Raw genomic sequence first — 24,093 nt, forward strand, 5'->3', positions numbered from 1 at the left:
CACCTGATGTGACATAAAAAAGAGGACTAGGCATACACAGCAACTACAAACACACACACACACATGCTGGATGCATTTAGCCAAAGTCAAATGGGCATCTAGTCATCCCTACCATTGGTTTTTCCAGTCGCATGTGGGCTTGCATTGCGCAGCAAATGGAGATCCAGAGGCTGACAATTCCCTCTGCAAGATTATAGATAATAGTTGCCATGGAGATGCACCGGTGGGAAGGCCAGAGATGCCCCAGGCAAAGAAAGAGAGAGAGAAAAAAGATAGAGAGAAAGCTTGTTATCATTAGAGAGCAGACTGTGTAATGAGGCTCATTGATATTCTCCGGGAAGGCAACAGTATACGATGGCACATATGTGTGTATGATTACAGTTACAGTTACAAAGTACCTGTAATCGCCCCAGCATATTATGGTGGGGTCTGGGCAGTCCTGCTTCTGTACTGAAGGGACAGAGTATTAAACGATTATTTGATGGAAAAATCTCTCCAAAGTCTTTTTAACTTTTAAGACTTAAAAAAAGCAATTAGAAAAGTTTCTTGTATATCCTCCTCTAAGTTGAATGGCTGCTGGACTGTCGTTGTACATGTACTGTAATCTTGATCATTTTGTTATGTAACTAATTATTTCCAATATGGTGTTTGTGTGTGTGTGTGTGTGTCTGTGTGTGTGTGGTTTATCTGTTCCTGTTCCCACCCCCTCTGCTCTAAGCCCTTCTCTACTTTTCACAGTGAGGTTACTGTGTGTGTGTGTGTGTGTGTATGAGTGAGTGACAGCATACTGTTTGTGTGTTTGGTATACCCTTTTTGACAAGCACTAGCATTTTTCCAAGGAACAATTAGGTTGGTAGATTTATTTTGTCACAATATAACAGGTTATAGAGTGAAAATGAGTTAATAACTCCTTCCTTCCGTTACATAGCAGACAATATACAATCTATTTTAATATAGAAGCAATTCTATATTATGTATATTATGTTATAAATGTTAAACAGAAATAAACTATATTAAATTAATAAATGAATTACTAAAAATAATATGATAAAATTACAGTAGAATGATTTAGTTGATTTGTCAGTCTTTTGAGTTTCCACTGGTTGTCCTCAGTTCATGTCATGAGAAATATTTTGCTGCCATGATTTGGCATTCTGTCATTTCTCCCAGTAAATAGAGGAGTTTCTGATTTAAATTTGAATTTAGTGTATATTTGGGAAATGTTTTTCTCTTAGTATTTTATATTTACGGCGTGAGGTTAGAAAGTGCAGCTCTGTCTCTACCTGTCCCCTGTCACCCTGGGAGCAGAGTCTCTCCTCTTGTGGTAGCCAGCTCTGTCTGTGGCGACACTTTTCTACGGCCAGGCTGTGTTCACTCAGTCTGTATGTTGGCAACATTTTTCATACTTTAGGACATTTATTGTGCTCAGGTAATTTGCCAGTGCCTGTGAGTTCTCTTTTTAGGGCCTTATCTAATTACATAATTTACTTTGTGTTTTGGTCATTTCTTTCCAGTATTTTATATACTTTTCTTTTGCTTGTTGATCATTTGTTTTGGTCTGCTTGAGTTGGCATTGCTGTCCTCAGGACCAGCTGGCTGATGGGACTTCTCTGTTTTCAGCTCCTGGTTAGGGCTTTGTGATGGTATTTCTGTAACTATTTAGAGTGTAATGTTTGGTATTTCCCTACTCCAGTAATATTAATATTCAAGATGGCTCTTTTTTTGGTTTGAACAGGTTTTACGATCCAAACGCAGGACACACAGGCAGAACAGGTACAGTTTCTGGATATTTATTTAAGCCCACAGAACCTACGGCAGAGTCCAGAGTTCAACAAAGGGTAATCCAAAAACCAGGTAGGCAGGCAGGCAGGCAGGCAGGCAGACAGACAGCAGGGGAAAACAGACAGACACTAATAAGTGTCAAAACACAAGGCAAGAATGTAACTGGAACTCAGATACTGAACAGACCAATAAACAAAAAATACAGAGACCTAAACTAAACTGGGCCGATCACACAGGCAGTGTGACACTAATTCTGGTGACCTTAAGCAGCACCTTTTGTTGCATATATACAATTGATACCTAGTGTTTCATAATGAAATTAAGGGTTTTACATTTCACATTTCTCATGATGGATGAGATACATTGTAGAAATGAAACAAAATCATGAATGTTGCTACATCTGTGAAACTACCGTACACGGTTAGCATGGAAACCCTAAGTTCATCTGTTCTGCTTCCGCCCCATGGGACCTTATTTCGGAAAAAAATATGTACAGTAGCCAATAGCGAGAGACAACGGAGACACATATTTTATCCCATTTGAACTGTACCCTGAATTACACATACGATGTTTGTTCATTAAAAGTTAATTCTGTCCGTCAAGTAAGTTGCAGTTTGTTGTAAAACAGTTAAGTAACATTTAGTGTTGTGTGAAACCTCTCAATGAACTACATCTCTTGTCTCACACAATATACATCACCAACATGTTAATGCTAGCTAACCCTTGCTGTCTGCTTGCTACTAGCTACGTAACTTAGCTATGATGTGTTTAATCCATCCACTTCTGGTCCATTCATCACATCATCTACGCTCAGTAAAGTTAGCTTCAGTCAATGAGAGAAAAGGTTGTGACATCACATATGTGACTTTTGGGTTTGTGGGCTTTCTAATTACATATTTTCACAGTGTTATACTTTTATAACAAACAAGACTTTCTTGACTTGTAAAATGATCTTTTAAATTGACAAACATTATCTGTAATTCAGGGCGCAATTCAAATGTGATCAAAAAAATGGTTGTCTGTCTCCATTGACTACTCTACATTGAAATAAGGTCCCATGGGAAGGGACTTAGGCTCTTTATTCAGTACCTTGTCTGGGTTGGTCCCTATCAAAGACAAATGCATACTAACACATGTATTTTACAGGGAGCTTTGCAACCAGGAAGCAGATCAGAAGCAGATCAAAAGCAGGAAAGGGAGAGCGAGTGAGGGGAAGAGGAAGGAAAAAGAGTAAAGTCATGTTTCACAGGAGGGAGTCTTTCCTGCTCTCTGCAGGACAGACAGCCAGACAGAAAGTGGAGTTATCTCTGAATTCTAGGATGTTTTATACCACTCCCAAATCAGTTTATCTATGCAAGTATACACCATAGTCACCTATGCGCCCAGTGTAGAATATTGCCTTTTTGTGAAATAAAATACCATCATACACATAAAACAGCATTGAGTAAACATTAAAAATGCAATTCCACTTGTTTTGGTCATTTTGCAAAAAAACAACAAGCCAGACTAAGCTTGATTTATATTTCTGTGTCGAGTCTACGCCGTAGGCTACGCACTTGTTTGGTTATACTTGTGCGTCAGTGTCTGGTTGTCTTTTGCCGGCCGAACAAGCTAACTTCCTGTTTAGCCCTCAGCTAACTTGGATGGGGGTAAATTGATACATGTGCTCTTATAGACTTTTCACATGTTATTGACCGAATGGATCACAATCTGATAGTGAAACGAGTCATTTAGCGTGGGTTGCAACACTAAAACAAATTGATCCACAGTGTTACAGCCGCTGGTTTGGCCGCTAGTAAAATTTACTTCAACCCACGGAGCACTTCCTGTGGTCTTGGAGGAAATACGAGGCTACCCAGCCGACCAATCACAGTTCTTGCGGTCCGCAGCGCCGCGAGATGTAGTTACATTTTTGGGGAGGTGCACGTCAGACTACGACGTAGGCTATCGTTTAGATTTCACGAAGAAGTATGAATCAAGCTTAAGTGTGGTTTTAGGCATTGCTAGGCCTCTTTAACTTCAAGTATAAAGTGCTGAAACATTTTGATTTGCATTGGAAGCAAATAAATACTGATTTACACACACATATACACACACAGTAGCTGTATTCCAGATGTGAGTAGTGTGTGTTTTGTGCTGCCCCTATGGAGTCTGAGAGGCATGGTAATAACAGAAAAACAGGAAGGGGACAATCATAAACGTAGAGATCAAACACACACACACACACAAACACACACACTTGGCTGTAACTCCAGTCCCATGGTTCTCTCGCCAGCAGAGAGCTCATTAAAATGTGCAAGGCGACCCTTCTCGTCTTCATGCTCTCTCATCTCTCTTCCATCTCTTCCTCTCTCATTTTTTTCCCAGTCCTCGTTTTTTTCTATACAAAATATCACACACCCTCTTTATATCAGTTATGTGACTTTGCTTCACTCTCTCCACACATCAGTTCCACGATTCACTTATTGATTTCGTATTAGATCACACAGTCAACAAACAGTTCAAAATTCTGTTACAGCTGTACAACTGATTGTGTGTGTGTGTGTGTGTGTGTGTGTGTGTGTGTGTTTGGGGGAGGGTGGCTCTGCTTTAATGAATGGTTGCCGGGTAGAACAGGAGGCATGAGGGAGGAATTTGTTAATTATGAATGGAGCACTTCTCTCTGGATGTGAACAACAAACAGTGTAAGTATGAGTGTGTATGTGTGTGTGTGGTTTGGCATTTGTGAGTGAATGTGGTAAAATATGTGAGTAGGTACCTTATGATTGTTTTAATCAGAGGGTTGCCGGTTTGAATCTGCTAACTGGCTGGTGAGGAAGTTAAACACTTGCCATTAAACAAGGCGGTGTAGGTTGATCAGACCACAGGCATGAGGCCATTCGTTTTTAAAATAGAACCAGGGGGAGGAGGTCTAAGGAAAGAGGGTGCAGTATGCCGTACAGATTGTAAAGCCCCTTGAGGGGACTATATAAATAAAATTGACTTTACTTGACTATTTGTATCCTATATCAATAAGATACCATGTACACATAAACCCATTTACTGTGTGTAGCAAGGCAGACAATAAAGGTGTGGGAGCCATAGTAGTGAAATGGTATGTAGCGTGTCTTGTCATGTCATGACTTCATGCAGGAAACTGGAGTTTGTGTTCTGTCATAAACTAAATAAAATTAACCAAGTGTTTTATTCGTCTAACCTTAACCCTTACCCTAACCTCAGCCATAGTTAATTTGCCATAACCATGATCTGTCCAGTTACGAACAGTAGTGTTCTACAGTAACAGTAGAACACGTTAATGTCAGGAATCTACTTGACCGAAGTCTATTTTTATATGCCGCTATACAAAATGTTATATTTATGAGGGGTTATCAAATAACAAGACTAAAGTAAATTGTCATGTTTAGTCTTTATAAATAAAGTAAATGAATCAGAACAAGCACACAGTTTGTCACAGATGTAAAGCAACAAACATTGTTGCATATTGAAAATGCTATGACAATTCCCCCTCCTTCACCCCAGGTCTTAACTGAGTGAGTGATATATTATCATAAACTTTACGTGCTGCCATTTTGTCAGGAGTAGGTATGGGTTTTGTTAGGATTATATTGATTCTAAAACTCCTTTCGATACTCCTTTTCAGTTTATTGCTTACTTACAGTAATGAGCATAGTTGTCAACTCAAGTGATCTCTGCGGCGGCTGCCTGATCTGCTGTCATGCATGACATGCATGGGAAATGCTGCAGCATGAGCCAAATGCTAACCTCAGCATGCTAACATGCTCACAATGACAGTACGAATGTGCTATATTTAGCAAGAGACCTTTACCTTAACGTTTTAGCTTAGCATGTTAGCATGCTAACATTCTCACAGTTAATCCTGTGGTGGCCATACTGTAAATGTCTGTATCAAACTTGATGACAATCCATCTTAAAGGTGTCAGGATAGTTTACTCCTAACCAACAATGTCAGCCTTATGGTGGAGCCTGTGTGGGGTGGACTGATTAACCATTAACCAACTCAGTGAGCGTAACTGCGTTCTGTGACATCATGCGCATACCCTCTATTTTGGAGAAGTTACCCCCTTTTTTTCCAAAAATTGGATTTTTCAGTTTTGGATGAAAATATATATCTGGTGCATAACATTTTGGAATTACACCCTTCCTCCCTCTGCACTCCTTGCATTTTACTGTGTAAGCCTACCTAAGCTCTTATGATAAACAGTGTCTCTCGAGGAAATCCCATTTGGCTGCTGTTTAATCTGAATTTTCCAGTGTGTACATTTCAGTGGCAGCAGTGATTATGGTATTCTCTAGGCACCGTATACTGTAAAAGCCTTACCTCTGCTGGAAAGTCTTAAAGTACATAGCATGAGAGTGAAGCTATAATCCAGTTTTTCTTATTGGTCCGCCACCTGTACAGCGGCGGCAGCAGCAGCTCTGAGCACCTTGTTTGGAAGTTAGCAGTGTCTGCCATCAGTTAAACTGACTTAAACTCCAGGGTCAGCTTTTTCCACATGGACCTACTATGCCTTAAAATAGACTGGTGTTTATAGTTGCAGGTTAGCCACTCACGAAATTGTGTCCCTGAGCGGTTGGCTCTCACACAAACACACACTCACACAAGATACTACTTTATTTGGACGAAGCAGGGAGTGTATAGAGTATCCACAAGAGGCAGATCAGTGTCTTTTGTAAATACTGGCTGAATGTAAAAGGGTACAAAAGCTTGGTAGTTGATCGTCTGTTTATACAACACAATACTTTTACTAGCATTCATTTCACTACACACTAATAACTGTAATGTAAATATTGATCACTGCTTTGTGAGATTTTCTGAGGAACTAAAAAGGGCCTTCTGTGCTAAATGTGCAGTAAGACTCTTTCGTAGCATCTCTATGTGTGTCTGTGTGTGTTTTGTCATATGAACCGGGCTGTTTTGTGTTTCCAGGGGCAACCAGAGATATCGGTTCAGCTCTGACCAGGATGTGCATGAGGCATCGCAGCATTGAGGCAAAACTTCGCCAGTTCACCAAGTAAGATAAATGTCCTACGGGCCTTCTTCCTTCTTGCCTTTCTGTCTCACTGTTTCTGTCACACAGACTACACTGTAGCCCATCTAGGTTTTCAGAAGTCTAACCTCATGTGTTTTTTAATCTTAAGCTGACCTTGTTGTGCCTCCGTGTTGGCAAAGCCATCGCCGGGGGCATTATGTTTTCGGGTTGTCCATCCGTACGTCTATCCTATTCTGGGGAAAATGCAGTATTTCGCTAACGCCTGGAGGGAATTTCTTCAAATTTGGCACAAACATCTTTAACTCTAGGATGAACTGATTAGAATTTGGTTGTCAAAGGTCAAGGTCACTGTGACCTCACAAAACACGCAATAGCTCAAGAACTGAGGACCATATTTCACATTTGGTTGAACAACAAATGGGTGACACTTTTGACTCAAAGGTCAAGGTTACTGTGACTCCGAAATGACCTTGACAAGCACGTTTTGGCCATAACTCAAGAACCGATCCAATAATTAAAAATGTACTGATTGCAATTTTCCTGGCAAATTTCGATTTCAGATTTGTTAAAAGGTTTGACTTGCTGATTCTGATTGGCCAATTCCAGTTTTCATTCTTTCTAAGCTGTATAATTGTCAGCATATACAAACATTTTTGTAACTTTTCTTTAATGGAAAATTGACTAAAAACATGACTATTAAATAACATTTACATATTAGCAAAAACTGCACCAGGTTACAGGAAATTCTCTCACACACATCTCAAAATATAAAAAGTTAGGCTACTGGACAGAGCTTTTTTGTACGAATAAAATCCAACTGGAATTAAATTACAGCACAAGGCTCAGCATAACTGTGGCGTGGACAGGGGGTATATTTGTATATTTTATTTGAAAATATTAAAAAGAATACTTTTTCCTATTTCTAGTAGGTAATTTATTCTCTAATTATACTTACTTCCACACCTTACCGTACACTCGCCTTGTATGCGTTTACTCTGGTTAGTAAAGAAACATGGCTTATTTGGACCTTATTACAGATTGTAAACCTTGTGTCTACTTCACTCACGGTGAGGAACTTCCCAGCTTCTGACAACATGTTTTCGTGTGTGTGTGTGTGGCTGTGACAGTAGTCGGTTACTGCCTGTGTGCATGAACAACGTGCAGTGCAGCATGCGTCTAAATCTTTCCGGCACAGGATCAGATAAGTGGTTCTAATCGGGCCAATTCAGCTAAAAACCGTCTGATTCCAGTCACTGGCCAGTCGACCGGTGCATCTCTAGCTATAATTCTGACAAAATTTCACACAGATGTTTAATGGGATACAACAATAAAGTAATGGGATTTTTTTTACCAACTTCCCAGTGACATCATAAGGCCATTTTGGCCATTATTCAACAGGAGAATAATGGGAGGTAAACTATAATTCACAGTTGGTCGGCCACTAAATAGGTGACACTTTTGACTCTTCAAAGATCAAAGGTCAATGTGATCTCAAAATAAGTATTGAGTTTGACCTACAGCTCATAGATAGACTTTGCATCTAAAAATTAAATTCCTTCCAAGTATTCCCTACATATATTTTGAGTTTGGACAGTCATGGATGTAAACTATAACTTGACTGGTTGGCAGAGGCATACAACCGCGCAATTCTAGTTTTAGGGTTATGATGGGACAATTGCTGTGTGGATTCCATTAGGAACATTACTGTGTCTGCACATATTTAAATGACTGTGAGAGAATACAACCATTGGCTTGCAACACAGACCACTCTTGAAACCTGGAGTCTGTTTTCAACCAGTGTGTGCCTTTTCCTTCATTCTCCACACTCTCTAATGACTTTTCCACGACAAAAGCTATTACATTGATGGAGATGATAATGATGATGATGATGATCTATGTCCGTGGTAATGGCGGGGATCCCCTTAAAGACTGAGTCAGTCTAAAAGCTGTAGTGTGTCTGTATGTCTGTGCACAAGATCCAGTAATCCTCCATTTACTGTATGTGTATCCATTTGTATCACTAATGTATGCATGTGTGAAGAGGGATGGGGGAAGTGTTCCAGATACTAAAATCATGAAGTGGAACGACATGTGGAGGGAATTTATATGTACTCAATTTGAGTGGGGCTTGGTGGTTGGAATATGGGGGTCACTACTGTTTAGTCTTGTCAAGACGCCAGACAATGGAAATATTAGGATTTATCTTGAATGAAACAAAGCAGTAGCTGTTGGCATGGTGTCCAAGCTGTTTCTTAATTTATGTATCTCCCTCTTAAATCTTTGTCTCTCCTACAGTGCTTTGATGGAGAGTCTGATCACTCCTCTCCAGGACAAGATTGAGGACTGGAAGAAGACAGCCAACCAGCTGGACAAAGATCATGCCAAAGGTACACACACATAGCAGCTTATGATGCTAATTAGAGCAAGTACCTATTGCTTTGCGAGATTCTGCTCTGTGGCTTAGTGACCAAACTGCAAACTGCATCTCATTTTACAACACTGTGATAATATGACAAATGGATGTTCTTTGTCCCTTGAAGGTTGGATATAAGAAAAGAGATCAGTGTAATCAGATGGCATATCATTCAGGGCAATCACCAATCAATTTAGAATATATAGTAGAAACTTTGAATTGAGTGTGAAAGCACGCTGAGACTTACTTATGTACTATAATGGTTTTCTTGTGCTTATATAAAAATCTTACTGGTCGCAGTTCGACTGTACTGACCGCCTGGACTGACTGCCACAAATCAAATATATTCTTCAATGCTAACTCTTACCATTAAGGATCAGTGTTTTCCTCCAATCAATGTTAAGGTCTGTAGCCAGTGAGCTCTTGGTTACACACTAAAATTGTTTCTAGCTAAGTTAGCCTTTGAAATGCACAAGTTCACATATCAGGCTTTACATTCCTGTTACTAAAGCATCTCTGTTCATCCTGTTTCAAGAGTACAAGAGGTCACGCCACGAGATCAAGAAGAAGTCATCTGACACCATAAAACTACAGAAGAAGGCTCGTAAAGGTAACAGTCAGCAGGCTTACAGCTGAGCTCAGGCTCCTCTCATATTTAACAGAACAGACAGGAGGTCAAATTGTAGAGGTCAAACAGTGGTTTGTAAGGTCTCTTAGATACCATCAATTCTACTAGTATCAATAGTGTTTCTGTGTGATTAATGTGCTGTAGCTGTGCATTTGCACATTCAGGTAATTTGTACCTCTGTTATCTCTAATATCTCACTACTGTTGCTAGTAGTGCTAGTGAACAGTAAATCAACACCAACAACAATATTGCCTGGGCCAAAACTAGCCAAGTGTTGATTTATATACATATACATTGATTAAATTCAATGCCAAAACACACATAAAATTCAGTCATTCACCGAGGTCAAGAACCATAGACTTCATCCAGTCTAAATCAAAAGAATAATAGGTTTATACTTCCATCTAGTGGAGCACAGTAGTATTGCAGGTCTTTTCTCATTCGTCCATTCGTCCTGAAACACAAAACACTCAATGAGGCAGCAACCAATAATTAGTGCTGTCTTTCTGGAAAAGCTTCTATTCAGTTGCCTGGCAGATGAATACATAAATGTAAGATGTGCACACACACACACACACACAGGGCACTCAATGACTTTAACTCTGAGTACATTGTTATTGTTTTATGTAAAACATAATAGTAGTACAATGTATTAAATGAAGTGTAATAAATACATAAAATAAAATAACATAATTAAACTAAACAGCATTAATAATTACATTAACACAATGTTTGATGAAACTGACAGTGAAACAGTGTCCTGTCCTTTGCTGTTATGTTTGTGAGTGTCTGGTTATCCCCATCAGTGCTGATGCTTGGAGGTATTATTATTTAGTTTTTGGTTGCAGCAGTGTTTTTTTTGCTCTAACCTGTGGCACAGTGGCGGTCTTGTGATGGCTTCCTTGTACTAACCTTAACAATGAGTTCTGCTATTTCTGCTCTCTCTCCCCCTTTTCTCTCTCTGGCCCCTTTCTCTTTCCTTATTTTGCTTCCTTTTTGCTGTCTCCCCTTCTCTCTGTCTCTCCCTCCCTGTGGTATTTGTCCCACTGTAATAGAGATGCTGGGTAAGTATCAGCCTACCGCCTGCTACAGCTCTACCTCATCACCTTCTTTTTTACTCACATTCCCAACCTTCTCCAGTAGCTTACCAGACTAGCATGTACCCAGCAGAGCTCAACATATTACTTAGTGGTTATTACAAAATTTGTGATACAAGGGTTACTAGTGGTCATGGAAATGTTTCGATGTATGTTAAGCAGTTGTTTTACAATACGGAATAGTCATGAAAGTTGACTTCAGGGCAGCAGAGAGAGCCCTGTTGTCAGGGCTGGATTAACCCACCAGGGAGCCCCAAAATAAGCTGTGGAACCCTATTTTCACCACTTTCTGTGCATTGCAGTAGCTATTTAGTTAGTTAGTGATTAGTTTGTGGTAACTTGCTTTAGCATACATTTATTCTGTGAAATACACCACATAAGCACAAGATAAACCAAAATAACAACAGCTTCTCTCTTTCACTCTATCTGTTACTGCAGACACCTCTGCTGACTTTGTTTTGCATACTGTAACAGTACAAAGAGTTTTTAGGTTCACTGCAGAGCAGAACTCTTTGATACCAGAGGTTTTGATGACAGTTTCTTAGAAGTCCCTGAGGCAAGTGATGATGGATTGTACTTTTGTGTCAAGTGATCAGTCAGATATTGGATAAGTATAATTTTAGCACAAGTATAACAATGGTAGCTCAGAGGACCCGAGTCCTTAGTCATCTTTTTTTCTCACTTAAAAAAGGATATGATACCAGCTGCTGTGAATTTTCAGAAAAGTAGTTGCAGCACTAAAGTTCCCAAATAAACTTCACTTAAGGTTTTGTCTCCTGGTGACATTTAAGAGTTCAGCTTCTATAGTTTTACAGTTGTTTTAGAAGTTGAAGTCGTGCAGTTTCAACCCCGGCAATGCATGATGTAATTTAACTTCTTCCTTGACTCCTTCATGACTTCTGTAGCTGCTACTGTTAGCTTTGTTGTCACGCCGCAGGCTTTCGTTCTGCTCTCATGCTACCCCACCTCTCTTGTTCTCTCTGTCAGTCTGTCTCTGTTACTTCAGACATCTCTGCTGACTTTTCTGCATGCTGTAACACAACAAAGAGTTATTTCTTGTCTTGCTCTCCATTCATTGCATTTCACGTTTTTTCAGTAAATCGGATTCAGATTTTCTTCACCATACATATGCACCTATGTCTTACATTAGTGATTGCTGCACAATTACAGCAAGTAGTGAAGTTTTAAGACAGAAACACATTATTTGTGTTTTGGCTCTGTACTGTCATCACATATTATATATTGTGCTCAACTTTGATCTCAAGTCTTAGTTTACAAACAGAGAGGCCACAGAAAAGCATTAGTCTCTCTAGAGTTGCAACTGAGATAAAACTAGCACAAAAGACATATGCTGTTAGCCTGATAGCCTAATTGTGAGTATTCACTAGACTGAACTGTCTTGCAGTAGATTTTGACTGCAGTGCAATGTTCGCTGCCTGTGCTGAAAAAAGTTTAAAAAAAGAAGTCATTCCCCTTTATTATTTAAAGCTGCTATAATGAATATTTTCTCTGTAAATCCATAGAGATGAGCCCACAGAGAATTATAACCTAACTCTGTTGTTCCTCCCCCCTTTTTAAGTCATTGGTTTTACAACCTGCAACTTTACTGTTTTGTTTCACTCTTGACACTCTCATCAATGCTGTTTTTATCCGTGGCAGGCAGCTGTGTTTAGCAAAAATAGCCCTACAAAACCTACTTTACCCTGTCCAGCACCAAACAGTGGACGGACAAAGTTAGCGACTAGCTGGTGAACATAGTGGAACATTTAGCAGCTAAAGAGTAAAATATTTCCCTCGGCGGTTGTTGGTGGAGACCAAAATAGAGCTGAAAGTGAGTGAATATTGGATTGGATATTGTCTGCTGGATGTGTAAATAGGTTGTAGTTTGCCAGTAACACATTCACCATACCAAAACAAAAGGTTTATATGTCAGTGTTGTTTACAGCTTCTTTCTGCTGCCCCCAAGTGGAAAAAAATCAGTTATTGCAGGTTTATCCTTAAGCTCCTGTGAAGTTCCTACATTTCATATGAATTACCTGCAATTTTGCTAAACATGATCAAATCTGTTCAGTATCGAAAGACAACATATTATTAATAATTGAGCATCATAATGTCCCCAAACTATACTATATGCTTTTCTGATTTTTATCTCTCTATCCATATACACATACATACAGTATGCAGGACATTATATCAATGGCTTGGCTGCTGTCTGTCAAATATAATGATATATATGATGATGACACTTACAGTACAGATACAAAACATCAAATGAGGTGGCTCTGCTTACTTTGTCTCACTCACATTATGGGAAGAAAAGGATGTTGGACAGAGATCCCATCAAGGCCACATCGTGTTAATGTATTGTTTTCTTTTGCTGTAAATACCTACACACGCCTTTTCTCCCTTTCACTTACACTATCTGTACCTCAATTTTTTCTTTCCTACTTCCTTTTTGTCCACCTCCCTGGTGAAAATCACGTTTCTACCATCATCCTCTCCCTGACCTGACAATCTCAATTCCACTCTCTTTCTATCTCGTATTTTTTTCTCTCACCACCACTATTCCCTCCCTAACCAGGGCGAGGAGACCTGCAACCTCAGCTGGACAGCGCCATGCAGGATGTGACTGACATGTGCCTGTTGATGGAGGAGACGGAGAAGCAGGCAGTGCGCCGGGCCCTTGTGGAAGAGAGGGGTCGATTCTGCACCTTCATCAGCTTCCTTCAGCCTGTCGTGGTGAGGATAGTTGGTTGTAGAGTGGAGGGAAGGGTGGAAGCAAAGATGGGTAAATGAGGCGCAAGCATTTTCTGTGACCATAGTCTGCCATTGTTGCTGAGCAGCTCCATGTTAAAGATGCAGGTTGAGTGCTTTGCTCAAAGTGACCCAAATGATGGTGATTGTGTTGTGTGATACCAAAATGCAAAAAGTGACACTATCACCGCACTTGATTTTCACTGGGAGGCGACATACTACAACATACTATAACTGACATAAACAATAAACTCACATGTGTCTCTGTTTATTAATCTTACAAAAACTTATATTATTATAATATTATAATAATATTATAATATATTACTGCGCCGCATGACATATCAGATCTGAAATAGCTTTTAAACTCAACCAGAAATAAAACTATGATTTTCCCCCCTGAGCAAACTAAGGTTCCAACCCACTCAATCAATACTCATCACCAATACTTGATGGTGTCTCTATTCAGTTTGTTGATAATTAAAAATGTGGATGAACATAAGTCAAAAAACACTACATTGACTATCTCACAAAGAAATAGAAATTCACACTGGGCTTTTTTATAGCCAGAAATTGCTGCTTTGCTTTTTCTGATTATTGGTGATATACAGATTTACCTCACCATCAACCTTGCATAAACTAGATCTCCTGTATCACTCAGCCATAAATTCTAGTACATGACCTGTCATTAAACCTTTACAGAATGGTGGGGTGGTCATCCCTTACTTTGCGTAAATTACTGGTACTGGCATTTTAATTTAAAAGATCATCTCAGTCAAATTTCCTACTAACTTAAGCCAGAAGTTTTTATTTTTGCAGGTCCTTGTTCCTGGAACGATAGGCAAACCATGCTCAAACTTGAGACCCCTATCTCTTTATATGATTTAAAACTTAGAATAATGGATGTGGTCACTGCTAGCTGCAGTTGATTCCATTAACTAGCAGAAATATGTTAATGCACTATATTATGTAATGTATTTTTTGCCGTACCTATTGTTGCAGTTATGATCTTGTTCCTGTTATGTTTTGGATGTGCTATTTGACCCTGTCTTGGCTAGGTCTCACTTGTAAAAGAGGTTTTAATCTCAATCTGACTTCCTAGTTAAATAAAGGCGTGTATACACCAATCAACCATAACATTATGACCACTGATGGGCAAAGTGAACAACACCTACTGTCTTGTTACCATGGCACCTGTCATCGGGTATGATATATTAGGCAGCAAGTGAACATTGTGACCTTATAGTTGGTGTTTTAATGCTGGAAAAATGGGCAAGTTTAAGGATTTGAGAAACTCTAACAAGGGCCAAATTGTGATGAGTAGATGGTGTTAGACCTATCAAAAGTGGTCCACGAAAGGAAAAGCGGTGAACCGGCAACAGGGTCATCAGTGGCAAAGGCGCACTGATACGTGTGGAGAGCGAAGGCTGGCCGTGTTGTCACACAGTTTCATCACAGTATAAAACTGGTAACCCCCCTCCCACACACACACACCTCTAATACATACATAAGAAACGTTACACACATTTTATGTTATTTATTATAATTAATTAATCATTTCGATAAAAGTTATAAAAAAAAAGTTTTGTATGTGAATGTACACACAGACACACAGTCCTTTTTTTTGATTATGCAAAATAATAAAAATTTAATTTCACTTTGAGATTTTAGGATTCACTCTCTTGAATGACACATCCTGTACCTCGATGTTCGGATCTTGTTGGAACACAGGGAGATTAGCAGGAAATTAGAGTCCTTGTTTCTATCTTGTTTTTAAGAATGGAGAGATCGCCATGCTGGGAGAGATCACCCACCTCCAGGCCATCATTGACGACCTCACTGTGCTGACAACCGATCCTCACAAACTGCCCCCAGCTAGTGAACAGGTGATACACAGACACACGCACAACATGCAAAACACACATAAAGAAAAAAAACGATAATAAACTAACTGTCTCTCTGTGTGTGTCTCTTTCTCAGGTGATTAAGGATCTGAAGGGATCAGATTACAGTTGGTCCTATCAGACCCCTCCTTCATCCCCAAGCAGCTCTGGCTCCCGCAAGAGCAGCATGTGCAGGTACTCACATGTATACACCGAAATAACCCACACCTTGTGTTATAAACTGTCTGTGTATCAGAAAGAGGAGCCTTCCCTGATGTTGGCGTTTCACCGCGACTGTTAGTCTTTCTGTCTGTGTGTCAGTCCATCATTACTGTTCGTCTAGTCATCTTCAGTTTAGTGAAATCTCCAAAAAAAAAAAGAAAGATCCACAACCTTCAGACAGGGAAACATTCTGTAGAAGTATGCTGACCAAAAATATATTGGATATTGGCTTAAATGCTAGATATCAGCATATGCACAATCTCTGCATTTTATGGCTGTAAATGCATACAATACTCAAATTCAGAGTCTTTGAATAACAAAATATATACTTCAATAATAATATTGTAAAGTACAAATGGATTTCTGTACTTCTTTGTCTGAAAAAAACACCTGCATGTAGAAGCAGTCGCTCTCAAGGCGAAGCTCTAAAGCATGCAAGTTCACAGCTTTTGCCTGCAGTGTTTAGTGTGTGTGTGTGTGTGTGCGCACCTTGGATTCTCATAAGCGTACCCACTCTCTGTCTACCCCCTCCTCCCCCTTCTCCCCCCTTTTCCCCTCACCACAACCATCATTCTGTCTCTTTCTTCACATGTCTATCTTCTATTTTTTTGTGTCTTGTTTGTTTGCACTCGTGATTTGCCCTCTTTCTTGAATCCTGCGGGGTGTTACCTGGTTTCCTTTCATTTTCGGGTTCTCTGCTTTTAACTGTGACTGGTCTGTGACTCTAATGTGTCACTGCATCCTGGGTTTTCACTAACCTGATAAACCATCAACTTACCTTGAACTACTCCTGAACCTCACCACATAAACCAATCACAAAATTCACCAATGCATCCTCCAATCATCAATGTATGATATTTGCCAATAACCAACATGTCACATCTTCAACTTCCTCTTCCTAAATCAAACCATCACTTTGACATCGCTTTAATCATACTGTCTTTACCCCATATTGGCAACTGTCACCTTCATCCTTCCCTCACACTCCTCACCCTTCCATCACTCCGCCCTCCCCCTGCTCCTCTGTACTTTTCCCTTTCCCCCCAACCCCCTTGCAGCAGCGTCAACAGTGCCCACAGTAGTGCCTCCCGTTCATCAGGGGGAGGCGGTAGTGGTGGTATTAGTGTCGGTGGTGGAGGCTCGCAGCCCCACTCACCCACCTCATCCTCCTCCTCCTCATATCGCTACCGCAGCAGCCTGCCGCACCAGCCTCCGCCACCGGGGGGGATCGCTGCCCACCGCCTCAGCAGCGTCTCCTCCCACGATTCGGGCTTCGTGTCCCAGGATGCAAACATCTACTCCAAGCCCCCCTCGCCCATGCCCTCAGACATCACTAGCCAGGTACTAATGCCTTAAAATGTTGGTGCCCAGCCATGCCACTGAATTAGCATAAAAACATTTGATTTGGATTTTCCAAATTAATTTAGATTTGCTTTGATTTGGAAATCAACCAGAATATTCTCACGTCACTAGCATTTTTAGCTTGTTTTTGGAAATAATGATGATAGTGGATATTAAGTTTCACACAAATGCAATGCTCACATAAACATGGACTCTTGATCAATTTTGACAAATCAATTAACAAATTGATGTTTTTTCCCACCCTTTTTTCTGCTGTAGAAGTCATCCAGTTCAGCATCGTCAGAGGCCTCAGAAACATGCCAGTCAGTCAGCGAGTGCAGCTCCCCCACCACTGTAAGTCCTCTTATTCATACTGTACAATATGGCGTCCTCAACAGTATAACACTCAAACTACATTAAAACGTAAAAGCATGGTAAAAAGTGTGCCACAAATAGGAAATTAGAGGTATGTTTTATTAATTTAGGTTTGCAATCAGAGCTTTATATATGTGTAGTTCACAACTGGGCCAATAAAGAAACAACATTCTTAAATGATTGGATATTGAATTAAATAAATTAGATAGTTGGTTTTTATTTAAAAAACTACATAAGGGAATTGCATTAACCACAACAGTCACAGAAGGACTGTGAAACTGCCTTCAACACCCAGAAATCCTCCAAATGTGACATCAGTAAACTGTACACAGCATGCCCATATTTACTGATGCTACCGATGCTGTAAAGCAAAGACTTTAGAGTGCAATCTCTAAATGGAAAGCCTCCTAAACTCCTGTTTTATTCTTAAATTTAGATTTTGCAATCTCAGTTTGGGGTTCAGCAATGTCATTCATTCAATTAATTAGTTGTGATTTTTCTATGGACAATGAGTCCATAGAAAGTCTCATGTATTTTCCACAGTCAGAAGATACTGCCGTCTGTTCTGCAAAATTGGTCTTTTAGTGGTTTTATGCTTTTGGTGTACAAAAACATAACTTAATTTCTGGTGAAAAATAGAACCATTGTTTATTATATATAAAAAAACAAAATGAATAAAAAGTATTATATTAATGATAAATAAATACATTTGGATTTGGAATATGTGTGGATAGGAAGTTGTCAGTGTTATGGAAGTTGGGAAGTGCATGTTTGTGTTTACAAATTGGATTATAATAATATAATACCAGAAACAAGATAAACTCTATGCATTAACTGAAATATAATAATATGTCATAATAAAACATTTATAAAAAATAATATTTACATCATCCTCACTACCGTAGGCTGGTTGGTTGTGGATACCTGGGGCCTGTACCACGAAGCAGGATTTGAGCTTAGCAAGGTAACTTCAGGGTTAACCCTGGGTTTTCAGTACCAGGACGGTGGTTCACTTCTTACCAGGGTAGATCACCATGGTAACTTATGCTTATGACCAATCATTTCTCTTGGGGAAATGACACTGTTTTATAGTCTGCTTTTATTTTTGCTGCTGAGAAACTTTTGTATAGCGATATCATCCTACAGATGAGGAAATGCCGACACACAGCCGAGCTGAAAGAATAAGGCATTAAAGGGGCTATATGTAGTTTTGCAAAATCACTTTTCATTGCCTTAGAAATGAAGCACACACCTGTTTTCTCTGTTGCTTGCATTAGCCACAATTTTGCTTTTAATGTGAAGGCACCGGGTCGGGATTCAGCCCTGTGCGCGCTCCTGAGTCTCTCTCAGACTACAGCAACAACACCGCAGCCAATAAAATGCAGTCCACTAACACCACAAAACAACCAGCTTTCAGCACAACACAAACTCCAACATAAACTCCATGTAAGCATAAAAAACAGCACTTTATGTTATGGACCCTGTCAGGCCAGACGAAATTCAGATGATGTCGGGTGAGAACAGTCAACATCAGAAAGGCTGGAGTCACAGAAAAAGTCGCGTTAGCTTGCCAGCTAACACTCAGCACTTGCTATTGTTATCCGACGCAAAGTTGTTTGGCTTTCCACTTTACTACACCAGCTAACACGACCCACATTACTATCCTGTGTACCACTGGTGTTATGTCAAAGTGTTGATTTAGCCTCCAATTAGTTATGTAATGGTGCAAAGCAATTGGGAGCGATTTGTTTATGCTAGCCCATTGTGATGCAAGGCAGGGAAATCAGCCAACTCTACATTAGCTCGGATCTGCCGCTGTTTGCTTGGTAACGTTCAAATTAGATTTATTGTTGTTTTACTGATACTCAGGTACACAATACTGCAAAGAAACTGCGACAACAACACAGAGGAAGAGCCAAAGACCCCAAGCCTATGGTTGAAGCACGCCTACGAGCACAAAATCAGCACTAAACAATAATAATGACACATGGGTCCTCTGTGGGTAATGGTTTTGTTTAGATATATTGAACATTGAATGACATCACTATTTACGTGAAATTCTGCCTTAATGAGCTGAATGTTATTCCTTCATTTAGCGCATACATTTTAAAGGTGGCAGGCAAAAAAAAAAGCTAATTTCAGACTCTGCTACAATGATGTATTACTAGTAAATTAAAACATTTACCTCAGTTGATTAAACATGGCAGAACAGACAAGATGGAAGACAGCGATTGAATGCAGAAAATTTCTGAATTTGGCCACTCCTGATCTGCACCGTCACTACAACCATCAACATAAACAACAACAACAACAACTGTGATAGTTGTGGTGGTAGAAAGTCATTATAGAAAATATTTATACAACACATGCTGTTTAAAATGATAAGTTACATTCACCAAGGTGGCAGGAGATTTATTTTAAGAGCTTAATGCATTTTTGAAAACAGTGGGAGACTGTTAGAAGACTGTTAGTGGGCGGTCAGGCAAACCGAACAGAACAGACAGTAGTAACTCTAGGAGCTAAATCGGCTGTCCAGCAGGGAATGCTTTTTTGTGGTACAGTATCAGTCAAATCAAACACCATCGACTTACTACACGAGAGAACAATCAGTAAAAACAATTATTGCACTGATGTATTTCCATGTTTACAGATAAAAAAATATTTTATTGTGGGAAGTAGGCTGACATTGATCTATTTTGTGCAAGCTCAGTGGGATCTTCCAGAGCACACAGAATACTTCCCTCACCTGCTCATGTTTTGCACTTTGATGTATTTTGGTTACTCGTTGCAGTGTTAGAAGAGGTGCAGTAGAGTGTCACTGGCAAATGAGAGACAATTACAATTTTGGTTTTAAAATACAGCAACTCAATATCAAACTATGCATGGGACACTTCTCATCTCCTCAAAGTCACAGATTCCTTGTATTTATGTTTGAGAGGTTGTCTTTATCGCTTGAATTATTTGTTCTTTGACCAGTATGCACATCTGTTTGCAAAAAAACGCACAATTCACATGTGATTTTAAGCAGCATCTATCATCCACAACAGCTTGCATATATGACTGCTGTCCCTTTCAGTTGATTAGCACACTTTACAGCCATCTGACGGCAGTGTGTGATCCATCTCTAATTTGACTGACACGCATTGTCAAGATGGATTGTGTGATCGACATCCACCAGTTAGGCTACCTTGATTACATCTCGCACAACCACCGTAACGTGGTTGTGCAAGAAGAGGACGTATATGAGGATTTTCAGAGACTAAAGACGAGATAAGTTTTTATTGTCTTATGCTGTCTCATGGAGCTGAGTAGCCAGATATAACGCAAGTTTGATGTTCAGAAGAGAACAGAACAAACTTGTGTTATATCTGGCTACTTTTAGTTAAATTATTAGGAAGTAGAGGTACTGACATCATCTGGACACACACACTCAGCTCCATGAGAAAGCATCAACTTCAGCAGGTCATCTCTGTGCCCACATGAAACAAAATCAGGTAAACAGCTGCATCTGCCTGTGACAGCAGAGATACCGTAACTTACATCCAGCGCAAAGCAGCGCATAGTGCAGTGCAAGTGTCATTGCTGGTTTCCAACCAACCAACACAGCTGTCATTTTCACGCCCACATTGTGTAAGTAGCAAATTGCCCTTATCTGTGCGCCCACGGGAGTTCTGGTCTTAAAATGAGGTGCAGTCAGGTGCACTATTGGTGCATTGCTATGTTGAGGCAGCAGAAAGTGATTGCACCATTGACCAACAAAAACCTGCTCTAAAGTCAATGATGCAGTATTTTCCCGCTTCCCCCCCCCCGCCTTTATTTATACAGAGAATCAGACTGAGACCAGGGTCTCTTTTACAGCTGAGCCTTGTGTACAGCAAACAGATACAAATATTCATGACAGATATAAATTTATATAATGTAATTAAAAAAACAACAGACAATTTACAGGTAACAATTACATTTGTGAGGAAAGTGTTCATTCCACTTTGCTTTAAACTGTCCTGTTGAAATCAGGACATCTAGTTTAAACTTTTCCTGTAATTTATTCCAAGAATTCGCAGCATTATATTCAAAGGCTGTCTTCCTAAGCTCAAAATGGGCTACATTATTCATTGAAAAAAATGCAAAAATACTCAATACTACAATAAAGCATGCATATACCTTCTTCTGGCTAGACCACTTGTTTTTGAATGTGAAATGAGTTTATTGCTGCCCTTTGTGGCAAACGTTCAATGTGGCTACAGCTCCCACCCACAGTGGATCCATACGCTGTATATGAAAATGTACTTGGACAAGAAATGTATGCTTTATCAGTATAATAGTGGGGGTTTTACAAGATTAAAGTATTCAAGGATGAAGGCTAACTAGCGGTGGTTTTTAGAGATGCACTCCTGGTGAAATTCTCCATCTCTGAAAAAAGCAGCTGCTTCCAGCTGCTTTTCTGTAGGGACCATACAAAACTGTCTCCGACAATTTGGATGAGACAGTCTAAAACAGGGCTACAACAGTACTAAAAACTGCAATGATTCAGTCTTACACCAGCACACTAGTACAGCGCATCAAAGTTACCATTTAATATTTTCTGTGCCACAATTATGCAGAATTACTGCACTAAATAGTACCGGCCAAATCAAATCCATCAGAATTTTAAGTGCTTGCATGGTGCTGCTATAACACATCTCATGACCTTTCTAACATAAACATATAAAGTAGTTGTGAAATGTAGGCTTTCTATGCTTCACTGATTAGTTCTTAGAGTGATTACGCAGTTTGCATATAACCATTTTGATGTATGAACAGTAGTAACTGATTGTCAGGTCTGTTCCTCCTCTTCTGTTTCACGCTTGGTGTGTGAGTGTCTATTGTAGTTATGTGTATACTGTACATGTGTTGCTTTTATTCTAGTGTTTGGCCCAGTGGTCCCCCACCACAGCTGGTCTCTGTTTCTGTCTTGGTCTATGTCTCCGGCTTTTTCATTCTCTGTTGACGTGACTATGCCTCTCATCCCGCAGTTTGGCACATCCTTCGCTACCTTCCGCCCCGCTCTCTCTCACTCTGGCTCCAACAGGCCTCTCTCTGTCATTCTTCCCGTTCCTGCGTCCCCACCCTATAACTGCCCCCCCGGATCCAGCTCCTCCTCTCCCACATCAAAGGTTCCTATCTGGAAGGTTTGTTCTCAATTCGGTTCCATTTCTTCAGTTGCACCTTTACTTTTGTTTCTGTTTAATAAGTTTCAGTTAACTTATTTTCTTTTAATTTCCATCATCTGATTAACGCATTCATAACCACATTGCTTTGCTTCCTTTAAGTGTCATCCCTACTTGCTGTGTGTGCATGCATATTTTTTGGTCTCCACTGTCTCACTTGCTGGTTCTGCAGTTTACTCACTGGGGGTTGACCAAAACTAAGCAAATCAAACTCATCAACATGAACACATTCAACCTCTTAAAAAGGCCCAAGCCCACATACACCCATGCACAAACACTCTTCCAAGCACAATCCACCCATAAAGGCCCCCTCTCTCTGCATTCAGATGAAGGGCTTCAAACTGCTGGATAGTGGACAAGTCTCTCATTCTAATCCTACCTGCTACGTCATGTTTATTAATTCCACTCACCTCTTCAGGATTGGTCAAAAGCAGGTCAGTATGAGCAGCCCGTGGCTGCAGCAGCAGTTCAAAGGAGAAAGGAACCTCTCGATAGACTGAGGGAGAACGAGGCATCACCGGGCTCCCAGGGATACGCCGGGCCATCCCAGCCTGATGACGCGCAGAGATCCAGGATGACCCCGGCTACCATCGCTGCCAAGGTAACACTAGTCATTGTAGTAATTCCACATGCATGTCTTAATGTGTAAGCTCATTAAATTACTTCCATAGCATACGTGCAATTAACAAAAGGACAGAAATTATTCTCCTGAGTCTGAATTTAGTTCCTCAAGAACTAGCTGATTAAATGTCATTCCAATGCGGCCTGTCTCTGTATGTCCTCAGCATGGAGAGGAGGTTTCTCCAGCGGCTAGTGACCTGGCCATGGTGCTGACCAGAGGACTGAGTATGGAACAGCAGAAAAGCAGCAGAGACTCCCTGCAGTACTCCAGTGGCTACAGCACGGAGACCACAACCCCGTCCTGCTCCGAGGACACAATTCCTTCCCAAGGTGAATCTCTAATCCTGTTCATCCTAAGGTTCCTCAGGAAAGCCAGCCTGTTAAAGGAATGTAGTCCTTCCTCCGTACACTTTCTTGTTTTTAAGCTTTTAAGTAAAATATCAGTATTTACCAGCCCTGCAGAATTTTGACTTTATCACTTTCACTAGAACTCCTGTCTTTAGAGTGTATTGTTATCAAAATCAAATAAGTGAATTATCCATTTAACTACCAAGCAGCCTGCACAGTATATGGCAGGTATATTCTGAGTTTCCTTGACAGCAGCTGGGGAATGACAACATACAGATGAAATTGAATGATAGTATCCAGCATCATAGTCTTAATCTAGCTGTTTCTGGCTTCCTTTATCCAAATACCCTACCCTTATACTGTGGCTTTTGCTATGTTAATCCAGTGTGAGTTACCACAGTACATTGTCT

The 24,093-nt window shown here is 40.1% G+C and overlaps 1 protein-coding gene across 5 annotated transcripts in view; it reads left to right on the forward strand.

Annotated features, from left to right (window-relative positions):
* The window catches only part of mtss1lb (MTSS I-BAR domain containing 2b), an 82,021-nt gene that overhangs the window by 48,464 nt on the left and 9,464 nt on the right, over positions 1–24,093 (forward strand). The window contains exons 4-15 of one of the 5 annotated variants that reach the window (XM_038700791.1): positions 6,731–6,815; positions 9,090–9,181; positions 9,743–9,817; positions 10,891–10,899; positions 13,514–13,671; positions 15,465–15,572; positions 15,667–15,764; positions 16,985–17,132; positions 17,412–17,486; positions 22,520–22,675; positions 23,133–23,315; positions 23,500–23,665. In XM_038700791.1, the coding sequence (XP_038556719.1) occupies positions 6,731–6,815; positions 9,090–9,181; positions 9,743–9,817; positions 10,891–10,899; positions 13,514–13,671; positions 15,465–15,572; positions 15,667–15,764; positions 16,985–17,132; positions 17,412–17,486; positions 22,520–22,675; positions 23,133–23,315; positions 23,500–23,665 (1,353 nt within the window). Of the gene's footprint in view, positions 1–6,730; positions 6,816–9,089; positions 9,182–9,742; positions 9,818–10,890; positions 10,900–13,513; positions 13,672–15,464; positions 15,573–15,666; positions 15,765–16,849; positions 17,133–17,411; positions 17,487–22,519; positions 22,676–23,132; positions 23,316–23,499; positions 23,666–24,093 lie in introns of all 5 variants that reach the window. The other 4 variants (XM_038700789.1, XM_038700790.1, XM_038700792.1 and 1 more) reach the window with 4 other exon arrangements.

The sequence above is a fragment of the Micropterus salmoides genome, unplaced genomic scaffold (genome assembly GCF_014851395.1).
Source record: "Micropterus salmoides isolate LMB-PRFRI ecotype aquatic unplaced genomic scaffold, ASM1485139v1 Ms_hic_scaffold_6, whole genome shotgun sequence".
Lineage (NCBI taxonomy): Eukaryota > Metazoa > Chordata > Actinopteri > Centrarchiformes > Centrarchidae > Micropterus > Micropterus salmoides.